The following is a 20,157-nucleotide window of genomic DNA, read 5'->3' as shown; positions in this document are numbered from 1 at the left end:
TACATGTTAATAGATTCAATCTCATTCCTTTATATTTTCTGTTCCATTTGTCTCTTATAATGTTTTCAATACACCATTGGCAGGTTACTATGTTACTGGCTGTATTATATTCAAAATGGCTAAAACTACCATGCTATTAATACACAGGGTACAATATGGTGGAAGTCCAGAGAAGGAGTGGGGAAATAGTTTGCAGGTTGAAATCCCACAGCTGACAGTTCACCACTGTAGGTCCACAGCCATGACCTTTGACCCCACCGGCTCACCAGGAGCCTCACTATGGCAGCCCACCGCTCCTATCATGCATACTTAAGGCTCACTATGAATAAGATTGAATCTCAAGCGGATCAATAAAATAAAATAAACTAAATAAACCTGCCCCATAGAACTGGCTAGTTTTTATGTCAATAACATTTCGATATAATAAATCCAGAGATCATCAACCTAATAGCTGTTTTGAATCATTCTCATCGTTTAAAAAATAAAATCCATTAGTCCTTTTATAGAGTACATGTTGAAATATTTTGAAATTAAGGACTATTGCCAAGCTATTTGTACTTCTGTAACTTTTTGAAGCAGGCTGAATAATACATGCAAGCCCTTTCAAGTATCATAAAATATTCTGAAAAGTACTAAAAAAGTCTTCAAATGGGATAAAAAACTCTCTGAAATGTCTCAAAAAGTTTTTGCAGTCCAGTTGTCTTATATTATACTACTGTGTAGTATTGTCCTATTCTTAGAAAATCGAACTTAGTTTTAAAGAAACAAGAAAAACACAAAAGGTATATATTTGCACTCACCTGGTAAAGAGTTGTTTTACACGTTTCTACTTGACGCTGTACTTTCTTGTTCAATCTAAATTTCAAATGGTTTCACAATAAACCGCACAAGAAAATGCAACGTGAAAGAGAAACATTACAACTTAAAGCATAAAGACGCAGGAACAAAGCTTATTATGGCCTTATTACGGACTAAATATGAAACGCAGTGAGAATTGATGGCCTCAGACGTCTCAGTCATTCAACAAATGACGTAAAAGCTCTCGGTGACACACTTCCATCAGTCATGAGCGGTGACACCTCTGAACAGCTCATCACGCAGAAAAACGGTGTCAAAGACCGAGCGTCAGAGCGGCGGGCTGTGGACAGCGGCTGATTACTGCCGCAGAGCAAACATTTGTTTACCCGCTCTGTACAAGCACAGATAGGCCCCGTCTGAATTGACAGGCTCCCCTAAATTGTGTGTATGACGCCTGATCCATCGTGTCCTGGGCCATTAAGGAGGAGACTGGGTGTGATGATAATGTATTGATCAGATAGTGATGGATGGCCACTGAGGATATAAAAGCGAAGTTCTCGGTCGAGTTGAGGAATCGGAACAGCTCGACCATCCCGACGAGGAGACGCCATGCTTTCTGTAGCCCTGTTTCACCTGATAGCCGCCGTCTGTTCTGCAACATGGACACACGCTCTGCCCCTCTACCCCGAGCCCAACCTGGAGCCACAGGCAGGTAGGGCGCCTCCAGTTCGGGCCTTTTCCAACTGCTATATGCATTTATTCTGCAATCACGAAATGAAAATGTGTCGTTGTTGTTTGTTTTGACAGATTTCTTCCAGACGTTAGTATCCGAAGTGGAGGATGGAGCAAACGCCGGTGAGGCTGAACAGACGGAGGTGAATAATCTTTATCCTCTGCTGATGCATCATAACGGAGCGAGGGAGTCTTTGATTAAAGGTAAAAAGGAAATACATGAATCCACCTGGGAAATCTGCACGAAACCAGTGTGGTATAAGTAACAGTGCTTTGTTTTGTTCGTCTGTTTGTTTCAGGGGCAAAAGATTCAGCACAACCGGACAAATTCGCAAACATGGTAAGAATGATAATAGATGTACATATTTCATAGAAATTCTAAAAAAATATAGATGTTATATATTATGATTTTTTCGGCTAATGTAGGTTAAGTGTTTTGTAGAAAACTGCTCACAAAATGGAAATCGAATGCTAATATGACTAGAAATCAATACAATCAACAATGGAAAAATTATCATTTCAGAGAAAAAAATATTTAAAAACTGAAAACTTCATATGTTTTTAACCTGTTTACTTTTATGACTTTTAAAAATGTTTTTTTGAGTTATTAATTAGAGTCAGTAATTTAAAATCTGTTGGTACATCCTTGAATTACTATCATATAATTCTCCAATTTGATGTGTTGCGTTGAAAATTCCCTAAAAACTCTAATCATTAGGAGTTTATCTGATAAATGGTATCCTCTCGATTGCACTCGCACCGAGAAATTCCCTCTATGTCAACGTTTAAACTATTTACTCCTACGTACTGTGTGACAGTCATCTATTCACAGTCATCGGTTAGGAATAAATGTATAGGCTGCCAAATAATCTCCTGTCCAAATGTAAAAGGAAAAAAAAACCAAATTGAAATACAAGGCATATTTTTAAACTTAAATTAGAGCGTTTCAACAAATCATCACACGTCTTGTTTCTCAGGTGGACGACCTGAAAGAAGTGGTCCTGAAGCTGGCAGCGGCCGACAAGCTTCGCTCTCAGGGTTTCCTCAGATCAGAGCAGAGCCTGCCCAAAACAAACAAACGAGGTGAGTGAGTGACTGTTTCCTTTTGATTGAGTGAAAGAAAGCCACGCCCGTGTGTGCAGTCGGTGCAGAGGGCCTGATACAACTAAAGGATGTTTAACGGAGGCTTCTGCCGTTTCGGCGGCTCCGATGATAATGACAGGAATGTTTGATGATACCGTGAAGTCAAAGGTCGAAACGGAGCGGAAGAAAAGGAGATTTTAAAGAGTTCAGTGGTCGCTGTATCTGCTGTTCTTACTTCAGAAAATATTCATGGATTTCAGAGTAGAACTTCTGGACAAATTGGCTAAAATACCTAAATGTGAAGATTTATCTGCTGAGGACTGAAGCAAATCATTTCTAAAGAGAAACAGTTCACATTTTATTTGCCAAACGTCTGACGTCAAACAGGGAGAGGATCATATCAAATAGTATATTGATGTCATTAAATTGATATTAATGTATGAAGATATTTTAAACAGTTTTTAACATATAGTAACGGACATTTAAATTGGAATAAAGGCATTTCAGTTGTATTTATCTGTAACCATAACTTTTATTGAACAATAAAGAAACTTGCAGTGTGCCCTCCTATCTATTGAACGTTTACATAGTAATTCAAATATTGAATATCATTAAATACAATTAAAAAACATGAAAGGATTAAACTAATCTTAAAAACAGAATTTAGCTCACGTAATTACAAAATACATCATTTCCTTCAAGTTGCTCTATTTATAGCAATATATAACTTTAAAGCCTCAGTTTTGTTTTTACATAAAATAGAGATAAACTGGACAAAAATGCAATAGAGATGCTATTATTATTATGTGATTTAATAAGGTCATCACATACTATGTTGAACGATATAATGCTGTAATTAAAAATTTGAAAAACCTTATCAAGCAGTTATTTTTTTCTTTTCCAGGCAATTTTGCAACTAAAAAGCTTAATAATTTAATTAACTTTTTTAAGGTATTACCTGTTTTTCCTCTTTTCACCACTTTAGTTTTGCATTGGTGTTTATGTATAGTCATATTTATATCATATCTTCCTTTTTTCTTTTTTTACATTTTACATTCTCATTTCACTCTTCTTATTTATGTGAATGCCCAGATGAATATTGAAGTGTCCATATTTCTTCCTGTGTTGACAGCTTGCTTCTGGAAATATTGTGTGACAAACTGAAAAACAGCGGCCGGACGTCTGGTGTGATTTCACCCCCCTTCTCCAGTATCATCCCTCTTTTCCCGTCCAACCGTCTATTTGTTGTCTCCTCCGGATCAATAGAAAATATATTTTTGAAGCTGTTTAATTGTCTTTTTTTGTGGCTGAAAATAAACTTGAGTATCGGAAATACCACGCATGTGGGCCAGTCTTCATTGTTTGTTTTGATTGTGGGCACACACTCAAAACACATAAAAATGAAGATTAATTTAAAGTTTTATTAGTGTGACAACAAGACAATTTCATCAGGTTAGGCTTTCTTTTGTACAGGTTTGGATGCCGGAGTGTTTTGTGTTTTCCATGTTTGCATTAAAATAAACAGTTTTCTGCAGCTGCTGCTTTCTCTAGCGTGGCCATATACACTTTAGCTGTGGTGTTTTAATTCTAGAAAGAACCAACAATTATCAATATTTACACTATCAACAATGACTTTTTGAAATAATAATTAACTGTCAATTGCACATTTGGCCTTTTTTTCTTAGTCTGAAAGTGACTAAAACAGTCAGTACAAACAACCACTATCACATTTCGCTTCAGGGAGTGTCCCGCTGCGGCCGGAGCTGCAGGGTCTTCAGGGTGTCCAGGGTGGGAAATGCTGATTTACAGATCACATCTATACACGCATACGTTGTTCGCGCCACTCCCAAATTTAGAGCAAAGTTTATTTTCTCTGGTTTGCCACGCTGAGGTAAGCCTTCTCGATCTCGATGTCGGCCGGACACGTCTGCTTGAACTCCTCCCGGTCGGCGGCGTGCTGCAGGTATCGCCACACGCCGGTGAAGTGGGCCGGGATGTCAAAGTTGCAGTATTTCTTGGCTGCAACCTGAAATAAAAAGAGAGGAGTTGATTGTTTTGAAAAGCGCACACAGCTTGAAAGGGAAGGAAACCTTCACAATTTTATTGATAACAAAATGTTACTCTGCCTCCATAGGAAACGTTCTTGAGTTTTCTGTATAGTGATGCATATATATATATATATATATACATATATATATATAAAGAGTCTCACGAATTTGTACATCTCATGTTCTTCAAACTTGTTTGTTCCTGTTTCAACCCGAGGACGACTCAGTGAAAGGATGAAAGCAGCTGATGGGAACATTCATCCATCTTGATCAAGTTGTAATTGTAATAGTTAAAGACTAAAACTTCAAGCGGACTGAAAATATAGCCAGATTATTGCCTTTAAAAAAAAAAAGATTTGTTTCTGTTTAAAACAAGTTAAATCGTTGATCTGTGATATTACTGAAGATGAAGTGAAAAGTTCCACTCAAACACAGTATAGTTTACAACAACTAAGTATCTGTACATGTACATACATATATGTATGTACAGATTTATTATGCAACTATAACCTAACATATTGTCTTTCCAGATGCGTCTGTATGAAACAAAGAGTTGAGTTTCTTTAAACGATCACGAGACACATTTTAGATCAATGGCGGTTTTATCATCACTTTTACACCAAAATGACAAAGAAAGAGTCAGGATGAGAGAAAAGCTGTGAAACATTTCACATTATGTGTGATAAATGTAAACTGTATGTTAGTTCGGGTGAGTCATTTCAGCTGAACCAGTCGATAATTGTTGTGTCTCAGACTTCTCACCCTGATGACGTGCAGTTTGGGCAGCAGGTTGCAGTCGGCTAAGGTGAGGCGGTCGCCGTCCAGAAACTTCCTCTTGGACACGGCGACGGTTTCTGTCGAGTTGTGGTCGATCTCCTCGGGGAGGGGCGAGTTCAGGTAGTCATCCAGACGCTTGAACTCCCGCAGGAGGTTTTTCTCCTGGACTGCAGAGAAAAAGACACGTTTTTTTTGATGGATGGACGGATGCGTGAGTGGGTTTTATTAGCGGGTACAGGTGGGCGTCACGTCAATACGAGCCGATCCGTATAAAACAAACGGGGCTCACAGGCGTTATTGGGGCTGTTCCTGATGAAAGCGGAGAACTTCGAAAAAATGTCGGCGCCCACGTCAAAGGACTCTTTGTTCCGTGGGCTGAGATGAGGATACCTGCGGGGAGAAAGGAGAAGCCCGGGAGTGAAGGTGATCATCGGGAAACAACAGTTGTGCTTCGCTGGTATTTACAGAACCGTGATTTGCAAAAGTACCGGGGTGGGGCCAGTGTTTGCTCAAGAAACTCCTCGATTTTGATGAAGTCTGTTTTGAGGGTGCCGTTGTAGAGGAGGAACGGAGGGTTTGTCCCGGGGGCCAAATCCTTCAGCTCATCTGGTTTCCTGGAGAGTAGGATGGGAAAAGACAGGCATTTAAAGGAGAGGCTACGATATCTCTGAACAGTCTTTTCAAACATGCCTGAGGGGAGCGTGCGTGGGTTTTTTTTTTTTTTTATCAGGCTTGTCAGGATCAAATGTGGAACTCTGGATTAATGATTTCAAGTGCTGGTTGTTGGTTGAACTCAATACATTTTCAGAATTGGGAGTGGTCATCCATTCAAAGAGAATGTTTGTTCTCAGTCACTCGATTCACTGCGTCTTTTCAAAAGCCCTTATTTCCTCGTCTGCAAAACTTCGAGAAATTCACACAATAAAAGCCAAATTAAAGAAGGTGTTTGTCCGTGGGTGACACAGGGCTCTTTGTCGGCTCCGGCTTCAGGGCTCCTCCCTCTAACACACCTTCTGACAACTGAGAAGCGCCTTGAATTAGTGAAAACAACGTCCCACTTTCTCCCTTGTTTGCTGCGTAATAAGAGTTCTGTGGTAAAGTCCCAACGACCAGATGCTCAGGAAGTGTTTTTGCTGGCGGCGGGGGGCTTACTTCCTCATATCAACAGTGGTCACTGTGAACTTCACTCCTTTGAGCCACAGCACCATGAACAGCCTCTGGCAGAAAGGGCAGTTCCCCACGTTCTCTCCGTCATGTCCAGCCTGAAAAACACACACACACACACACACAAAATATGTTTTTGTTTTTGTTTTGGGGACATTAAAAGATTCGGGCCTATTAAAAGTCAATCGCGGAAGTTATTGGAAGGGTTATTTCGAAAATTCAGAGGCGGAGGGGGAACTGCTGGCATTGTCTGGTAGCAGGAAAAACAACAAATATGAACATGTGCACCCTTCTTCAAGCACTTCAAAACACAACACACAGCCTGCTTAAAGCCCCCCCGACAGTGGATGTTTTGTTGACTTTTTTCTTCTTGTCGTTTTCACTTCTCTATTTATGCAATTCCTGGAATCATTCTGAGCTTCAAACTGGTAACGATACCACTGTCATCCCACAGTTAACCCTGCACTTTATCATAAAAGCCAACAAAGCGTCTTGTTATCTGTTGATACTGTAACCGAGCAATCAAAATGTAACTTTTCTTTTCTTTCATGCCTTGAGACAGACATGCTCCAGAGGAAAAGAACTGATACCACTCCCACATTTGTACAATCAAAGCTGGTTGGCATACGTTGGCATGAAGACAAGGGAAGTCTGTAAAGCTCACAGTTTTTAGCTTGTGTTGAAAAACTGTAATAATGATTTTTCTGTTTTACTGGGTTTTTTATGCTCCGCGTCTGGGAGCAGTGATTTTAGGATTTCCTGAAGTCGTGTCCACATATGACTTCTGTAACACCTCGACGTGTGAGTTTACATCTTGTTTTTGTTTTTGGTGTCAATCAAACATTAAGCTCACTTTTTATCCAGGCTGACTTCGGAGAACAATGTCACAGAGAGAACAAGTGAAAGTGTTTCACAACTCGTGGATTTGGTCTTGTTTACGTTTTATCTATAGAAACATTTTGTTCTCTAGAGGAATTGTTTTTTTTTTTCTCTCTTGACCTTGACTTATGTATCAGAAGACACCACGTCTCTGCTCAAGTCAAACATTTGTGCAGCTATGATAGGAGATTATAAAACGAGGCTTCTTTAAAGAGACGGCGATGTCTGAATATGTGCGTAAGACAAGTGGGTGTGCCTGGGCCATGCCAGGAGGCCGGCGACTCTCCATGCTCCTCTTGCACTTTCTGGGTGAGCGATGATAAGGTGGCCTGTCTGTCTGTGGCCAGAGTTCCCTGATAACAAGCTGCCGTGACCCTCGGCGGGGATACAAACACCTCGCGCATCTGCAGCACTTGGTATCTGGACACGGCACCAATCAAAAGGCGAGTTGCCTCCTGATTGATGCTGCCTGTTCTGCTACTCTTCAAAAAGACTGAAGGCTGATAAACAAGGGCAGAAAATCATTGTGTGACTCTTTTTTTTTTTTGCCTGTAAATAGAGGCGATGAAGAGTCACATACAGATAAACTCACATGTTACACCCTGTTGAAGCAGTGAATTGAGGTAAAAGTGTGACTCCAAAAATAGAAAATAAAAGACAAACCTTGATGAACAGCTCAATGCTGGGGTCCTTTTCCGAGTTCTGCCGAAGTGCCATGTTTTCCCCAGGAAAGTTTGAATAACTTTTTTTATTTTCTTTATTTAAAATACCTTTTCCAGTCAGCTTCTCCTTAAATCAGCAGCTTGGTCTCAGAAATCCTCCGAACAGGAGAATAGATGCAGTTTATCGTGCCCTTGAACAAGTCCTCTTCTGGTTTCAAGTGGGTCTTTGTGGCCGTGGATGTCAGGAGACAGTCTCTCACCTCTCAGGGCTGCTCGTGTTATTCTGAGGGCTCCTAGGAGGCTATCGCTCTGAGCATACTTTACAAGTGAGAGGAGAGGGAGGACCCAGAGAAATGGGCGGGGTACACACTCTTATATACCCAGCGCCAAACTCAATGGGGAGAGAGCTGAAAATAGGTGCCTGTGGATAATGTAACACACAGGAACTGATAACACGCAGTGACTCAAAACACACACATTTTGCACAATAAATATGAGCCACTCACATTCCTGTGCTGTCAGATATGAAAGGAAAAAGCTGCGCTTAATACAAAGGAGAGGCTGTGTGTGGGAGGGACACAGAGAAACACAAAGGTCCCACATGAGTGCGACTGAATATTATATTGTAATGTGAGTAAGGACCACCTGAAAAAGATGTTTTAAAGATTTAATTTAATCATTTGAATAGAGAACACATCTTATAAAGCTTAATACAATGAAAACAAGTTAGATATCATCTTAGTTTCTTCACTTTTGATTGGTTATTTCCACATATTGTACTGGATAATCAGCAATACCATCCATCCATCCCAAGTCCAAATGCAAAACCATCAAATCATGTGGTAAAAATTGAACTTTCTGAAGAGTAAAAGACTTGATTATTCAACCAACTGTTCCGTATTATTCACCAATTCTACAATATAGCTCCCATTGTGGCCCTTGAGGGTTTTTCTCCCCATCCTAACATAATATGATATTCTATGGAGTATTTTGTATGCCTTTTGAGTGATGCATGGCAGGGTGACTGTGGGAATCCCCTCATGGCATTAAGCATTAAGAGAAACAGAAAACAGATCAGTTCTGAAACTTGAACGCGGAATCTATTTGGAAACTTGCACTATGTACTTTACCTTCCTGCCACACTGAAGGTCAAGACAAGTTCAAGCCTTAACCTGATGTGACACTGGAAGTACGAGGCATTCAGAAATACTAATATTTTTACGCTCAAAGCAGTTTGATGATTTATCCGCCTTGGTAGATAAATTACTCGCTGTACCTGCTAACTGCCATCTCAAAGCCACATGTCCCTGAAGAGTGGCGCACTCGGGGTTCAGTTCGGTGTCAGTGTTTCTGGTCGTTTGGCATCATTTACAGTCAATAGTGACTGGGAACTTTCTGATGATGAAATCCCCAAGCTGAGCTGCAGACTTCCTTAGTAAAGCAACCAGAGCACAGGCAGGATTATGAAACTCATTTCAAGGAATTTAAAACGAAAACACAAAATTTGATAAAGAGTAAAGGGCACCGTGTTATGTCTTCACCTCCTTTGTCTGCCAGGAAAATTTATGGAGGTTACGACTCTTAACTGAGAGAATTGACAACTCCTAAGGAAACCTGGAAACTAGATAAAACAAAGAAGGGGGGGCATTATCCTGTCTATTTCTACACTTTATCTTGCCTCTTTGTCTCATTTGTTGAATCTGATTTTTCAGCCAATACAATTTAAACTACTCTGTTAGTTAGTTGAACTCTACATATATGATATAGATAAAAAATGATTTGATAATTGAGGTGGAGCAGGTGGACTGTAAAATGTGTATTTTTTCGGGTTGTGTTTGAACTGGTTTCGTAATACACTTCCTCAATATTCTAGGGTTGACCCTGTTTGTTGAAACACTCATATCCTGAAAATAACAAATTATATATCTCTGAACTTAATCAATATACATGCATTCCATGTGTTTTACTGCAATAAACGATAACCAAAGAGCATTTGAAAAGCTTTTTTTGTCTAAAACTTGATCTTCTTTTTCTAATATGTGCTGCGAAGACTCCTCCAGCCTGCCTGACGAGGCTCATGTGAGGAGCAATTTAAAACTTTGTTTATACTCCCAACAGGGGTGGAGAGAATTTTCACTCCGGGAGCTGGTGGGAGTTCACCCACATGATTAAAATGTGGGTTCCTCCTTGTGACGTCCACTCTGCTCCAGCGGGGAGTGTTCACTGGAGCCTGTGGGATTAATGACTGGACTCTTACTTAGACATTCCTTTTTTGATTCACCGTCACACTCTTGATAACGTCCTGAGCTGGCTGGTAACCACCTCGTGTGTTTTACGGCTCGGTGTTTGGTTGGCATGACGACGGGCGTCACACTGTGTTGAGTAAGAGAGGATGTTTGAACGGGAAACTGAGCTGCCATAGTAAACAGAATTCTGATATTCAACAGGAGAGATTTCCTGAGAACTGGCGGGGGGAAGAAATGGCAGTTTGTGGAAATGAGTAGCACGCTAATGATCTTTCACTTCCTCCTCTGAAGGCCCAGGGATCGGAAAACACCGTCTCCTCACTATCTAATGTGGACACACAACGCAGCTGGAAGTGACCTCCTGGAAAAAAAAAGAAGTCTTATCTTATTCAACAGGACTCTCACTGTTGACTGTCCAGAGAATAATAATTGATTTTGTCATCACAAATACAGCGAGAGAGAAAAAAGGTCAAGTTGTCATCCTGAAAACACTCTGCTCTGTACAGTTTGTGGAGAGGGTGGTGGATCTGGGAGTCCACATCGAGGAGGACCTGGCCTGGAGTGCAAACTCCTCTGAGCTGCTGAAAAAAACCCAGCAGAGACGACACTTCCTTGGGGCGCTGAGGAAGATCTCACCACCCAGCAAAAAAAAAAAAAAAGGCTTAAAAGACATTGAAAAGACACCTTTGCCTTCCATCTAAACTTCGTCAAAGTGTGAAAAGCCGTCTTTTTCAGGTCGTTGAAAAGACGTCTCTTTATGGTAGAGAAGTTAAACAACATCTTTTTCATCCATCCATCTTATACACCACCTATTCTGTTCAGGAACTAATCCCAGTGTACTAAGGTCAAGGGCAGGATGTACCTGGACAGTCTGCCAGTCTGTGACAGGACACACACACATTCACATCTAGGAGCCATTTGGTAACACACACATACAAGAAGAGCGTGCTCCCCGTGTTTGTGTATTTGAACCCACGACCTTCTCGCTGCGAAACAAGAGCACTGACCACTGCACCGCTGTGCGGTCCATGTCAGTTTCAAGCTGTGAAAGATATATTATCATACATTCATTATGTAGATATGATATAATACAAGGAAATGAGACAACTGACAAAAAAGGGGCTGATAAAAACATTTATTTATGTACTTGGTTGTATTCACAAAATCAAAAGTTATCAAAGTGGTGAGTTTCACCAAGTATGCTTCAAAAGTTCAATGCTTGTGACAAAAACAATAAAATGGTCTCCACTCAGACATTGTGCCGTCCGCATTAAACTTCACATGTTCAACAGTCCAGCGCTGAACACAATGACTTTGTACAATCCACTGACAAATTAAAGGACATATGAACCAAATCACACAATAATCTATACTAAGGCATAATAAATAAACCAGAAATGTTCATTCAGAGGGGGGTCAGTTCTCTCTGTTTATGTTTTTTTAAACTGTAGACAACACAAAAGAGTTATTTTATTGATGTTATTGTTTTTCTTCTTATTTTTTTATAACGCTTTCTCATGTTCTACTGCTACGACAGACATAGTGATTTGATTTATTGAAACAACTGTATTTGGGCTAAATTTGGACCACATTGGACGATCCAATAACACCCCAATTTCAACGACTACATTTGGAGTAAATCAAGGCCTGACCAGATTGAGCTCATCGGGTGTTTTGTCGGTACAAAACGATGCACATCATTAAGGACAACACACACCCTGGTCAGGCCCCATTATAACTGCTGCTGTCGGGCAGACGATACAGAGCAATAAAAACAAGGACAACCAGGTTCCAGAATATTTTCTCCCCGACAGGAATCACCACACTCAACACAGTAAGGCACATTTGATGTGAAATATGTTTTACAAGGGATCAGTGCAATGACACAGTAGCAGAATGCATGACTGACTCTGAGTGATGCCTGTCTGCTTGTGTTTTCCTACTATTTGTTTTTGTGCCTTTAGAGAGCTTCTAGGGGATTTAAGTGTGATTTTAATGGATTTCATGCATGATGTACACATCCAATGACACTTTAGAATGTTGTTGTACTTGTTACAATAACCATAAAGATATCTATCTTGCTTTGGTTCTTTACTTGACAAGCCATATTTAGATTTGGGACCTTTCACAACACGACTCAGTTCTTTAGTTCCTATCATCAAATAGATGGAAAATATAAAGTGAAAGGATCCAACTCAACCTCCTACCATTAAAAGCAGCCATCCCCCGTACAGTGATTTATTCAGTCCATTCAGTGAGCAAGTAATGAGGAGTCGCTGTTACACCGAATGACTCAAAGTCTTTTGTTGTTCCAGTGGAAAGAGGTTTTTTTCTTTTTCCTTTCAATAAATGTGTTTCAATGGCATTTTTGTTTTCTTCAGCGTGTCGTGCATGTATATTTTGTTGTTGATTACCAATTTCTGAAGTGTTGGTTAATGTTCAGATCTTCTTTTCACTGTGGTTCATTATGTATATTTATAAAAGTTAAGGTTTTTATCTTAAATTTTCAATCAAATGTTGTTGTGCTGTTAACTAACCCAGTCAATCCTGACTTCTTATATCTGTTTTATTTTTTATTTTAATCTATCTTTTTTAATTTCATTTTGTGTTATTCGGCTTATTTGGATCAGTTGTATCTTCTACGTTTCAGTTTTTAGAATCTCTGGTTGCTGCTTGTCTGTGTTTGTAAATTTGGTTTTTAAGGTGTGTAAGATACCGGGAGTGAATCCAAGACAGAGGAGCTGAGAAATCTACCCAGATTTCTCCAGCAAGTTTTTATAAGGACACAAAGAAACCACTGGTAACTTTGACTGAGCTCATCAGTGCAAAAAACCCCACACTGCATGTTTAATATTTAACAGAGAGTTACAAGAAACTTTATTATGGACGACTGACTCCCACCTGTCTGACCTGTTCACTTTTACAACAGGTCAGACAGGTGGGCGCTACAGCACCATCAACACAACGACAGACTGGTTAAAGAACATTTTCTTCCTGTGTGCCGTCGCCTCGCTGACCCCATTGTGCGAATGATTTTCCTTGTTGTCAAGCACCACTAAACAACAAACAGTCCCCAAAAGAACAAAACAAAACGTATCCACGGGAGTACTTACAGACTGGAGCTTTGTCTTCTTTGTAGCAACAACTTCAATATGTCATGATCACTGCTTTTTGGAAAATAGTAAAAATGATAAAACACATGCAAAGTCATTGGCGTGCAGATGAGCTGCAGTTCAAGTAAAGCTACACTGGGGTTCACCCATCAGCTGTTTGAAGCAGCCAGCTGTGATTTCTTTAATGGGAGGGGGGGGGGGGGGTCTGTTTCTTGTCAATACAATGGCATCATTCACCCGACTGACTGCTCTCTCTCAGGCAGCCTATGGCACAATAACCAGGACGAAACTGCAGTTTGTTGCAGGATGTGTACAATGACAGAGCCATGGAGCATCTACAGGTCATTCTGGCTTTTTTCTCTTCTTCTGGCTCTGAAGATGCGCGCCACACATTCGGCTCCAGATTTCACCCGTAAGTGTCTTGTTATTTACATCAAAAAGTCAGTCATAGTGCTGATGTGTTATTCATTTTTTTATTGGTGCAGGCTTCCCAAAAGGAAGCTTCAGAAAGGCATTTCCTAATATATCTGCACATCCTGCTATCTGGGTGGCTGGAGATGATCGTACTGAGAGACCTGAATGAAGCGGTGGGAGGACAGGTCCTCAGCGTAGACAGAATAGATCCAGATACTCCCAAAGCAATAAGTAAAGCGCCGATGACCTCTGTTTATAATTTGAGTTGTTTTCTTGTTTGGACTGTGTAACAATAGTGGGTTGAGAGCAGACCAGAGGTAGTGTTTGTCCCAGACGCCTCTATTGTGTGCGAGCTTTGTGTATCTCTCTATCTGACTGCAGCAGAGAGTCTCAATATTTTGTGTAGCTGCAGGATCCAATAATAGTTCATTGTGAGTGAGTGCCTGGTACTGTGTCTTGTTTGCTGCCACGCACGCACGCACGCAGGCACGCAGGCACGCTCGCACGCACGCACGCACGCACGCACGCACGCACGCACGCTTTTTTTTTTTTGAAGACCTCATCCACTAACAGCAATCCTCATCTGATCTCCAAACCAAGTCTTATGAGGTCAACATCACAATATGGCTCTGAACATTTGTGTCACCATGAGTAACACAGTCACGCACAAGGCCCAGTACAGGAAACAACTGGGAGGGGAGACTTCGGTTCGGTGTCTGTGTGACTTTGCAGAGCATGTTTGTGTGCGTGGTCACAGTCCAAACATTGTCTTGGAGAGCTACACCCAGCGAATGGGACATCAGCCAGGACTGAGCTGTACAAACTAAAATAAAAAAGCAATAAATAAGTGACACGACTGACATGAAGGAAATGGATAGTCTGGATATTTTTTTCACATTTATTTCATACATTAACACATTACACATACAAATACATTATTCCTGAAACAAAACACCTTCTAATAATTACACAAACAAGTAAAACAAATACAATTTATTTATAGAGCACATTTCACAGATAAAGATCACAAGGTTCACCTAGTTTTATTTTGAGAAATGTTCAAATAATATAGATAGCTTCAAAAGTCAGAAGTCAGAAACGGAAAGTTTAAATGAGATATTGGGTATCAGCTGAAATGAACTTTCTGTAACGGTATATGAAGTACTGTAAACTTGTCCCACTTTCATCAGCTCCAACAGTAACATGGAGCTTCTCTATTAATGCATTTGAATATAAATATAAATATAAATTTTTCACTTAAATAATTTCAGTCCATTTAATTTATTGCTCGTCGACAGTCGTCATTATTCTTAAATAGAAAGGGCTAGTTTAGGTTTAGTTTTAGTCACAGTTTATCTGGGATTACATTGTGACGATTGTCTTGAGTTACTTTTGTCTCTCTAACAATACAAAGACCTTTCAGTGTATCTCCACACCATTCTGAAGAACCACACCGCTCACGCCTGTGAAGGAGAGACGCTCATCATTGAGTGCCCGTCCAGGACGTCTGTGGCCGTGCTGTCAGCTTTCTACGGTCGACGTGTTCCCAGTCAATACTTATGTCCTTCTGCCGGCACGAACACGACGGAGGAGGAGGAGAAGGAGGAGGAGGATCGAGAGTGCAGCTCTGCTGTTGCAGTCGAGGTACGGTCCACCACGGGGAGGTGGGGTGACCTGATGGGGAAGCGGGGACTGTAGTCAACGTGTGTTTTCCTGCGCCTGCAGAAGGTGCTGTCAGAGTGTCAGGACAAGCAGTCATGTCACATCCCAGTCTTCAGCCCAGTGTTTGGACAGGATCCCTGTCCTCTCACCAGCAAGTACCTGCTGGTCTCCTACAAGTGCCGACCAGGTACAGCTCACGAAGCTCCGTCTTAAAGATGAATGCACTGATTTGTTGCTTAATTAAAGGTCCAAAGCAAGATAAAAGTCGATATTTAGTCATGGAGACGTCAGCAGTCTGTATCCACCATAGTTACGTCTAAGATGAGTCACAATTTCAACAAAACTAAGCAGAGATGATGAAGGTCATGTGACATGATTGAAAGCAACGCAGAGGACTAATAAGAAAACCATGACATTGCAAATAGAATAGAATAGACTGACAAATTCAAAGCCGAGATTGTTTTTCGAAAAACAATACAATTTTAATATGTTTTATAGCTTTGGTCAAAATATTAATTAAAAGGTTGCTTATAAAAAGAAAGACTCGATTGATCTTTGGAAGCAATAATGAAGCATCAAAAACCCACAAAACTACTTCTCCACATTATCTTTATGAACTATCATATACCGGAGCACACACATTTCACACAATGTCATCTGTAATAGATGTCGGCCACTGTGCTGAATTACCTGTCAAGCATTGACTGATTTAGAGAAACCAGGATGTCATGTTCAGGCATAACATGTTGTTATAGCTCCCCCAAATCACAAGTGTGAAACTGCAGACATACATCAAAATGTTTTGTGTGTGTGTGTGTGTGTGTGTGTGTGTGTGTGTGTGCGTGCGTGCGTGCGTGCGTGCGTGCGTGCGTGCGACGTGTGCGTTATCATGTTGTTGTTTTTAGAGCACCATCGCACGAGACTGGTGTGTGAAAATGAGCGTCTGAGGCTGATGTGTAAAAACGAGACTGTCCTCGCCATCTACTCGGCTACATTTGGACACCTGCTGCATGGCAGTCCGAACTGTCCTCAGGACCCGAGACGACAGAATGACATGGGTATGAAACGACCCACTCTAGCAGAATAGTGAAACAAATGTCTTGTGTTGACTACTTGCAGTACATATCATTTAGAAGCTGATTTAGTTCAGTGATTCTATGTTGACCGTCAAACTTTTCTCCCGGTGAACTGCAGAGTGTTTGTCTCCTGTGGCTCTGAGGAAAGTGTCACGCAGATGTCACGGCAGATCAAACTGTTCAGTCCTGGCTGATACTCAAATCTTTGGGGACCCCTGCTTCCCCGGCACCAGGAAGCATCTGCGAGTGTCCTTCACTTGTGGTGGGTCACGAGCCAAAAGTCAACCGGTACAATTCTCTGCTCCGTCTCACAATTCACCCCCCCTTTCCCCCCCTTCGCAGTGCCTCGATATCTCCTGGAAGACGTGGGTCGTGGGTCCACGGATCCCTTCATGATCTCGGACTACACACACGGTGAGAGTCTCGGTGGGCCTTGGCAGGGTTTTGTGTTGCGTGCAGCAGACTTTGACCCCTCTCACCTGCAGGTGGATGGTACACTGGCCCCACCTACAGGCCTCAAAACGTGCTCTTTACCAACTCACTGGAGATCATTGAAAAAATGTTAGGTATGTGTACTGGTGCCATTTTAGACATTAGGGTGCATGCACGCTTTCTTGGTACGCTATATTTAGAGAGCCGCGCCGATGTTTTACCTTTAACAAAACTGAATGGAAGCTCCCAAAGTGTCTCCAATGTAGAGTGCGGAATGTATAGGCATTACTGCTGTGACATATGATAACGTTGGTTTTTTGTAAAATTCAAGCAATTTGAAACCTTAAGGTAACCTTAAACTAAGTGCACCACTTCTTCTACTTACTTGTGGCTGAAAAGAGCTTTCGCTTACATGGACTTGCAGCTACAGTGGCAATCAGAGGTAGAGAGACTGCAGGAAATGTGTTCTCTGGTACAACTACTATTACATTGCTTACATTGTACTCAAATTTCAGCAAAAAGTACAAACTACGCTTCCCAAGTGATAATAGTTACCTTTCAGCCACATGTTCTTTTAGGAGACATTAGGTTCAATCTACAATTTACATGTTCTAAGTACATTTCTCCGATACACAATGAACTATATATAGAAATCACATAATGGTTAACAAAAGCATACATTTTCTCTCTTAAAAACATACAAATATTGGACAGAATGCATAAAAAAATAGCTTAGATATTGATTCAAATCGTGGGTGTACTAAGTAACTTTTACTAGGATTTACCTAAGTATCAGTAAAAATATTTGCTTGAAGAAAAAAAAATCATAAAAGTAAAAAAAAGAAAATCCTGTTTACAGTAGTATGAATATTTGTAATAGTTTACTACGCCTGCTGGCTCGTTACATTTAATCCAGGAAAATAGGAGTAACGAATACATGTTGGCCTAACACAATGTTTCTTCAATGTGAATGCAGTTCAATAAATATCTCAGTTTATGAAAACATGAAACATGAGAGAGGTAAATATTATATATATTAACACGAATATATGTCCACCCAGCATATTAGAGAGCAAGCCTGAAAACTATTCATTTCAGTAAAATGCAAAGAAAGCATCAGAAACGTTAATAATGTGTCGCTCTTGTTTTCACCTTTTATGCCCCCTATTGGCTGGAAACCAGATTCTTTCTGAAAATAAAATACACTTTTGACCTCAGACAGCATAGACTGACCATATTAGAACGTTCTAATTAATGGTTTGCATTAAAGAGCTCTGTGTAATTTCTGTAATGACAGACTTCTAACAAATAACTTTAGAAAAACTAACAGTTAAATATGAAGTCATAAGTATCATCACGATATAAAATCAAATTTTACACCCGACAATGCAATGTATTTCATGGTAAAGACAAAAACACAAGTAATCAGGCTTCCCAAAAAATATTTAATGCGACAACAACTGGCAATATTAAGGGGTGGGGCTGGTCAGTAAAATGCATCAAAATGAGCAGAAAAGTGAAATTCCACAGCTTTCACTGTTAAAGGAGAAGCACTCTAATGATGTAAACGGTCCTGAAGAGGGATCAGATGTTGCTCCAGGTTAGAACAGCATAGTCTGCACTTTCTCCATTAGTGTTGAAGGAATGATGTGATACCGAAGATCAACCTTTGATTTTGTTGTTTCATGTTGGCACATTATGAATTCAGCTTGTCTCTCTCCTTTAGGTCTTCCAGAGCGAGTGGCTCTGTACTTTGTGTCTGGTATCTGTGCTGGCCTTGTCTTCCTGCTCTGTCTGTTTGGGGTTCGTTCCACAGTGGTACGAGATGTGAAGGACCTGGTTTCTGACCTGAGCGAGGAGCTGAAAGCAGCTCGCAGAAAGCGCAGGGGGCTCATGGAGGACCTGTATGACGACGACATCTCCGACACATCCTCCTTCCGGCGCCTCACACAGTCCTACCGCACTGCAGACATCCTCAATCCGTCCACGCTGGCGGTTGAGATGGTGGATTGTCAGGGGGAGCAGACGAGGAGGGATCTGCCCAATGGAGACATGTGGCCACACCGGGACTCCAGCCCATACGCCATCCACAAGATTCAAACCTACAACAACTGAAAGAAGTCAGTTCAGTAAAGCTACGGCCTCCTCTAAGTAATGTACTTCCCTATTTGTGTAACTCACAACTTAATGGTATTATTTTTCTCAATTCATATTAAGAACAGAGATGTTGTTGTTTCAATGTCATTTTAAATGGTGATACGGGAACAGGTCGTTTCTCTTATTTTGGGTCAGACATGTTAAGGACTGTACATACTGTATAGATCAATGCAGTGTAACCTGCTTTTGCTAATAAAACTCTCTATTTGTGGTGTCACATTTCAGATTTTTGTTTCGAATGATGTCAGCCATATAATGACAAACATAAATGGGATATAGAAAAGAGCACAAAGAATTACCACAATGATACTGAATATAGCTACATCTAAGGTGAACAGATGTCAAAGGAACCACAAAAATTCACCACAGAGATTTAAAAAAAAGAAGAAGAAAAAAGACAAAAACAGGAAACGACCTCAAAGACGAGAAGTACAATTGCCACAAAGATTGACAAAACACTATAAAGAGATACTGAATGACCTCAAAGCCTACAAGAGTGGCTGCAAAATGGCAACAGATACAACTGATCTAATGAGTAAAATGGTCGTGGCCTGGTGGGTAGAGTTTCGTATCCCAATCTGAAGTTAGTGGGTTCAATTCCCATCTCCGCCAGTTCCCTTGCAAGACACTGAACACCACGTTGCTCCGAATGGATGGATGAGGTGCCTTGCGTTTGAATATATGTGTGTGCGATTAGGTGAATGTGAGTAATGATGTAAAGGGCTTTGCTAGTGCTCAAGCACTATATGAGTGAAATCCATTTATGAGTATGGGGTGGGAGAATGAAAGTTATTTCAAGCAACGTCACCGTTTTGTAAATACCCGCGTAAATGTGGCCTACCATCCAGCAGATGGCAGCAATACGCCAGTGATGCCTCGAGTCTGCCTGTTTAGTGGGTCAAATTTGGGTCTAA

At 40.8% G+C, this 20,157-nt stretch overlaps 2 protein-coding genes across 6 annotated transcripts; one reads left to right on the top strand and one right to left on the bottom strand.

The window, feature by feature from the left end:
• Positions 1-4,014: 4,014 nt before the first annotated feature.
• Positions 4,015-8,643, bottom strand: clic2 (chloride intracellular channel 2). The gene is made up of 6 exons (XM_080465203.1): positions 8,145-8,643; positions 6,591-6,700; positions 5,927-6,052; positions 5,728-5,828; positions 5,424-5,605; positions 4,015-4,639 (listed from the first exon to the last, which is right to left on the bottom strand). Exons 1-6 carry the CDS (start codon positions 8,196-8,198, stop codon positions 4,478-4,480), a joined length of 735 nt encoding a protein of 244 aa, XP_080321329.1. The 5' UTR covers positions 8,199-8,643; the 3' UTR covers positions 4,015-4,477.
• Positions 8,644-13,725: 5,082 nt separating this feature from the next.
• LOC308110730 (protein eva-1 homolog C-like) lies at positions 13,726-19,461 on the top strand. Of its 5 annotated transcripts, none has more exons than XM_080465232.1 (8): positions 13,726-13,914; positions 15,340-15,560; positions 15,642-15,765; positions 16,484-16,636; positions 16,773-16,916; positions 16,997-17,068; positions 17,140-17,220; positions 18,813-19,461. In XM_080465232.1, the coding sequence occupies exons 1-8, from the start codon at positions 13,809-13,811 to the stop codon at positions 19,199-19,201; spliced, it is 1,290 nt and encodes a 429-aa protein (XP_080321358.1). In that variant the 5' UTR covers positions 13,726-13,808; the 3' UTR covers positions 19,202-19,461. The 5 variants fall into 5 exon arrangements, with proteins under 5 accessions (XP_080321358.1, XP_080321357.1, XP_080321361.1 ...); XM_080465231.1 differs by having other exon boundaries at positions 15,331-15,560; positions 18,813-19,456; XM_080465235.1 differs by having other exon boundaries at positions 15,331-15,560; positions 18,903-19,245.
• Positions 19,462-20,157: the final 696 nt, after the last annotated feature.

The sequence above is a fragment of the Lipophrys pholis genome (assembly GCF_963383615.2).
Source record: "Lipophrys pholis genome assembly, chromosome: 6".
NCBI lineage: Eukaryota > Metazoa > Chordata > Actinopteri > Blenniiformes > Blenniidae > Lipophrys > Lipophrys pholis.
This window is presented reverse-complemented; position numbering and strand designations above follow the sequence as displayed.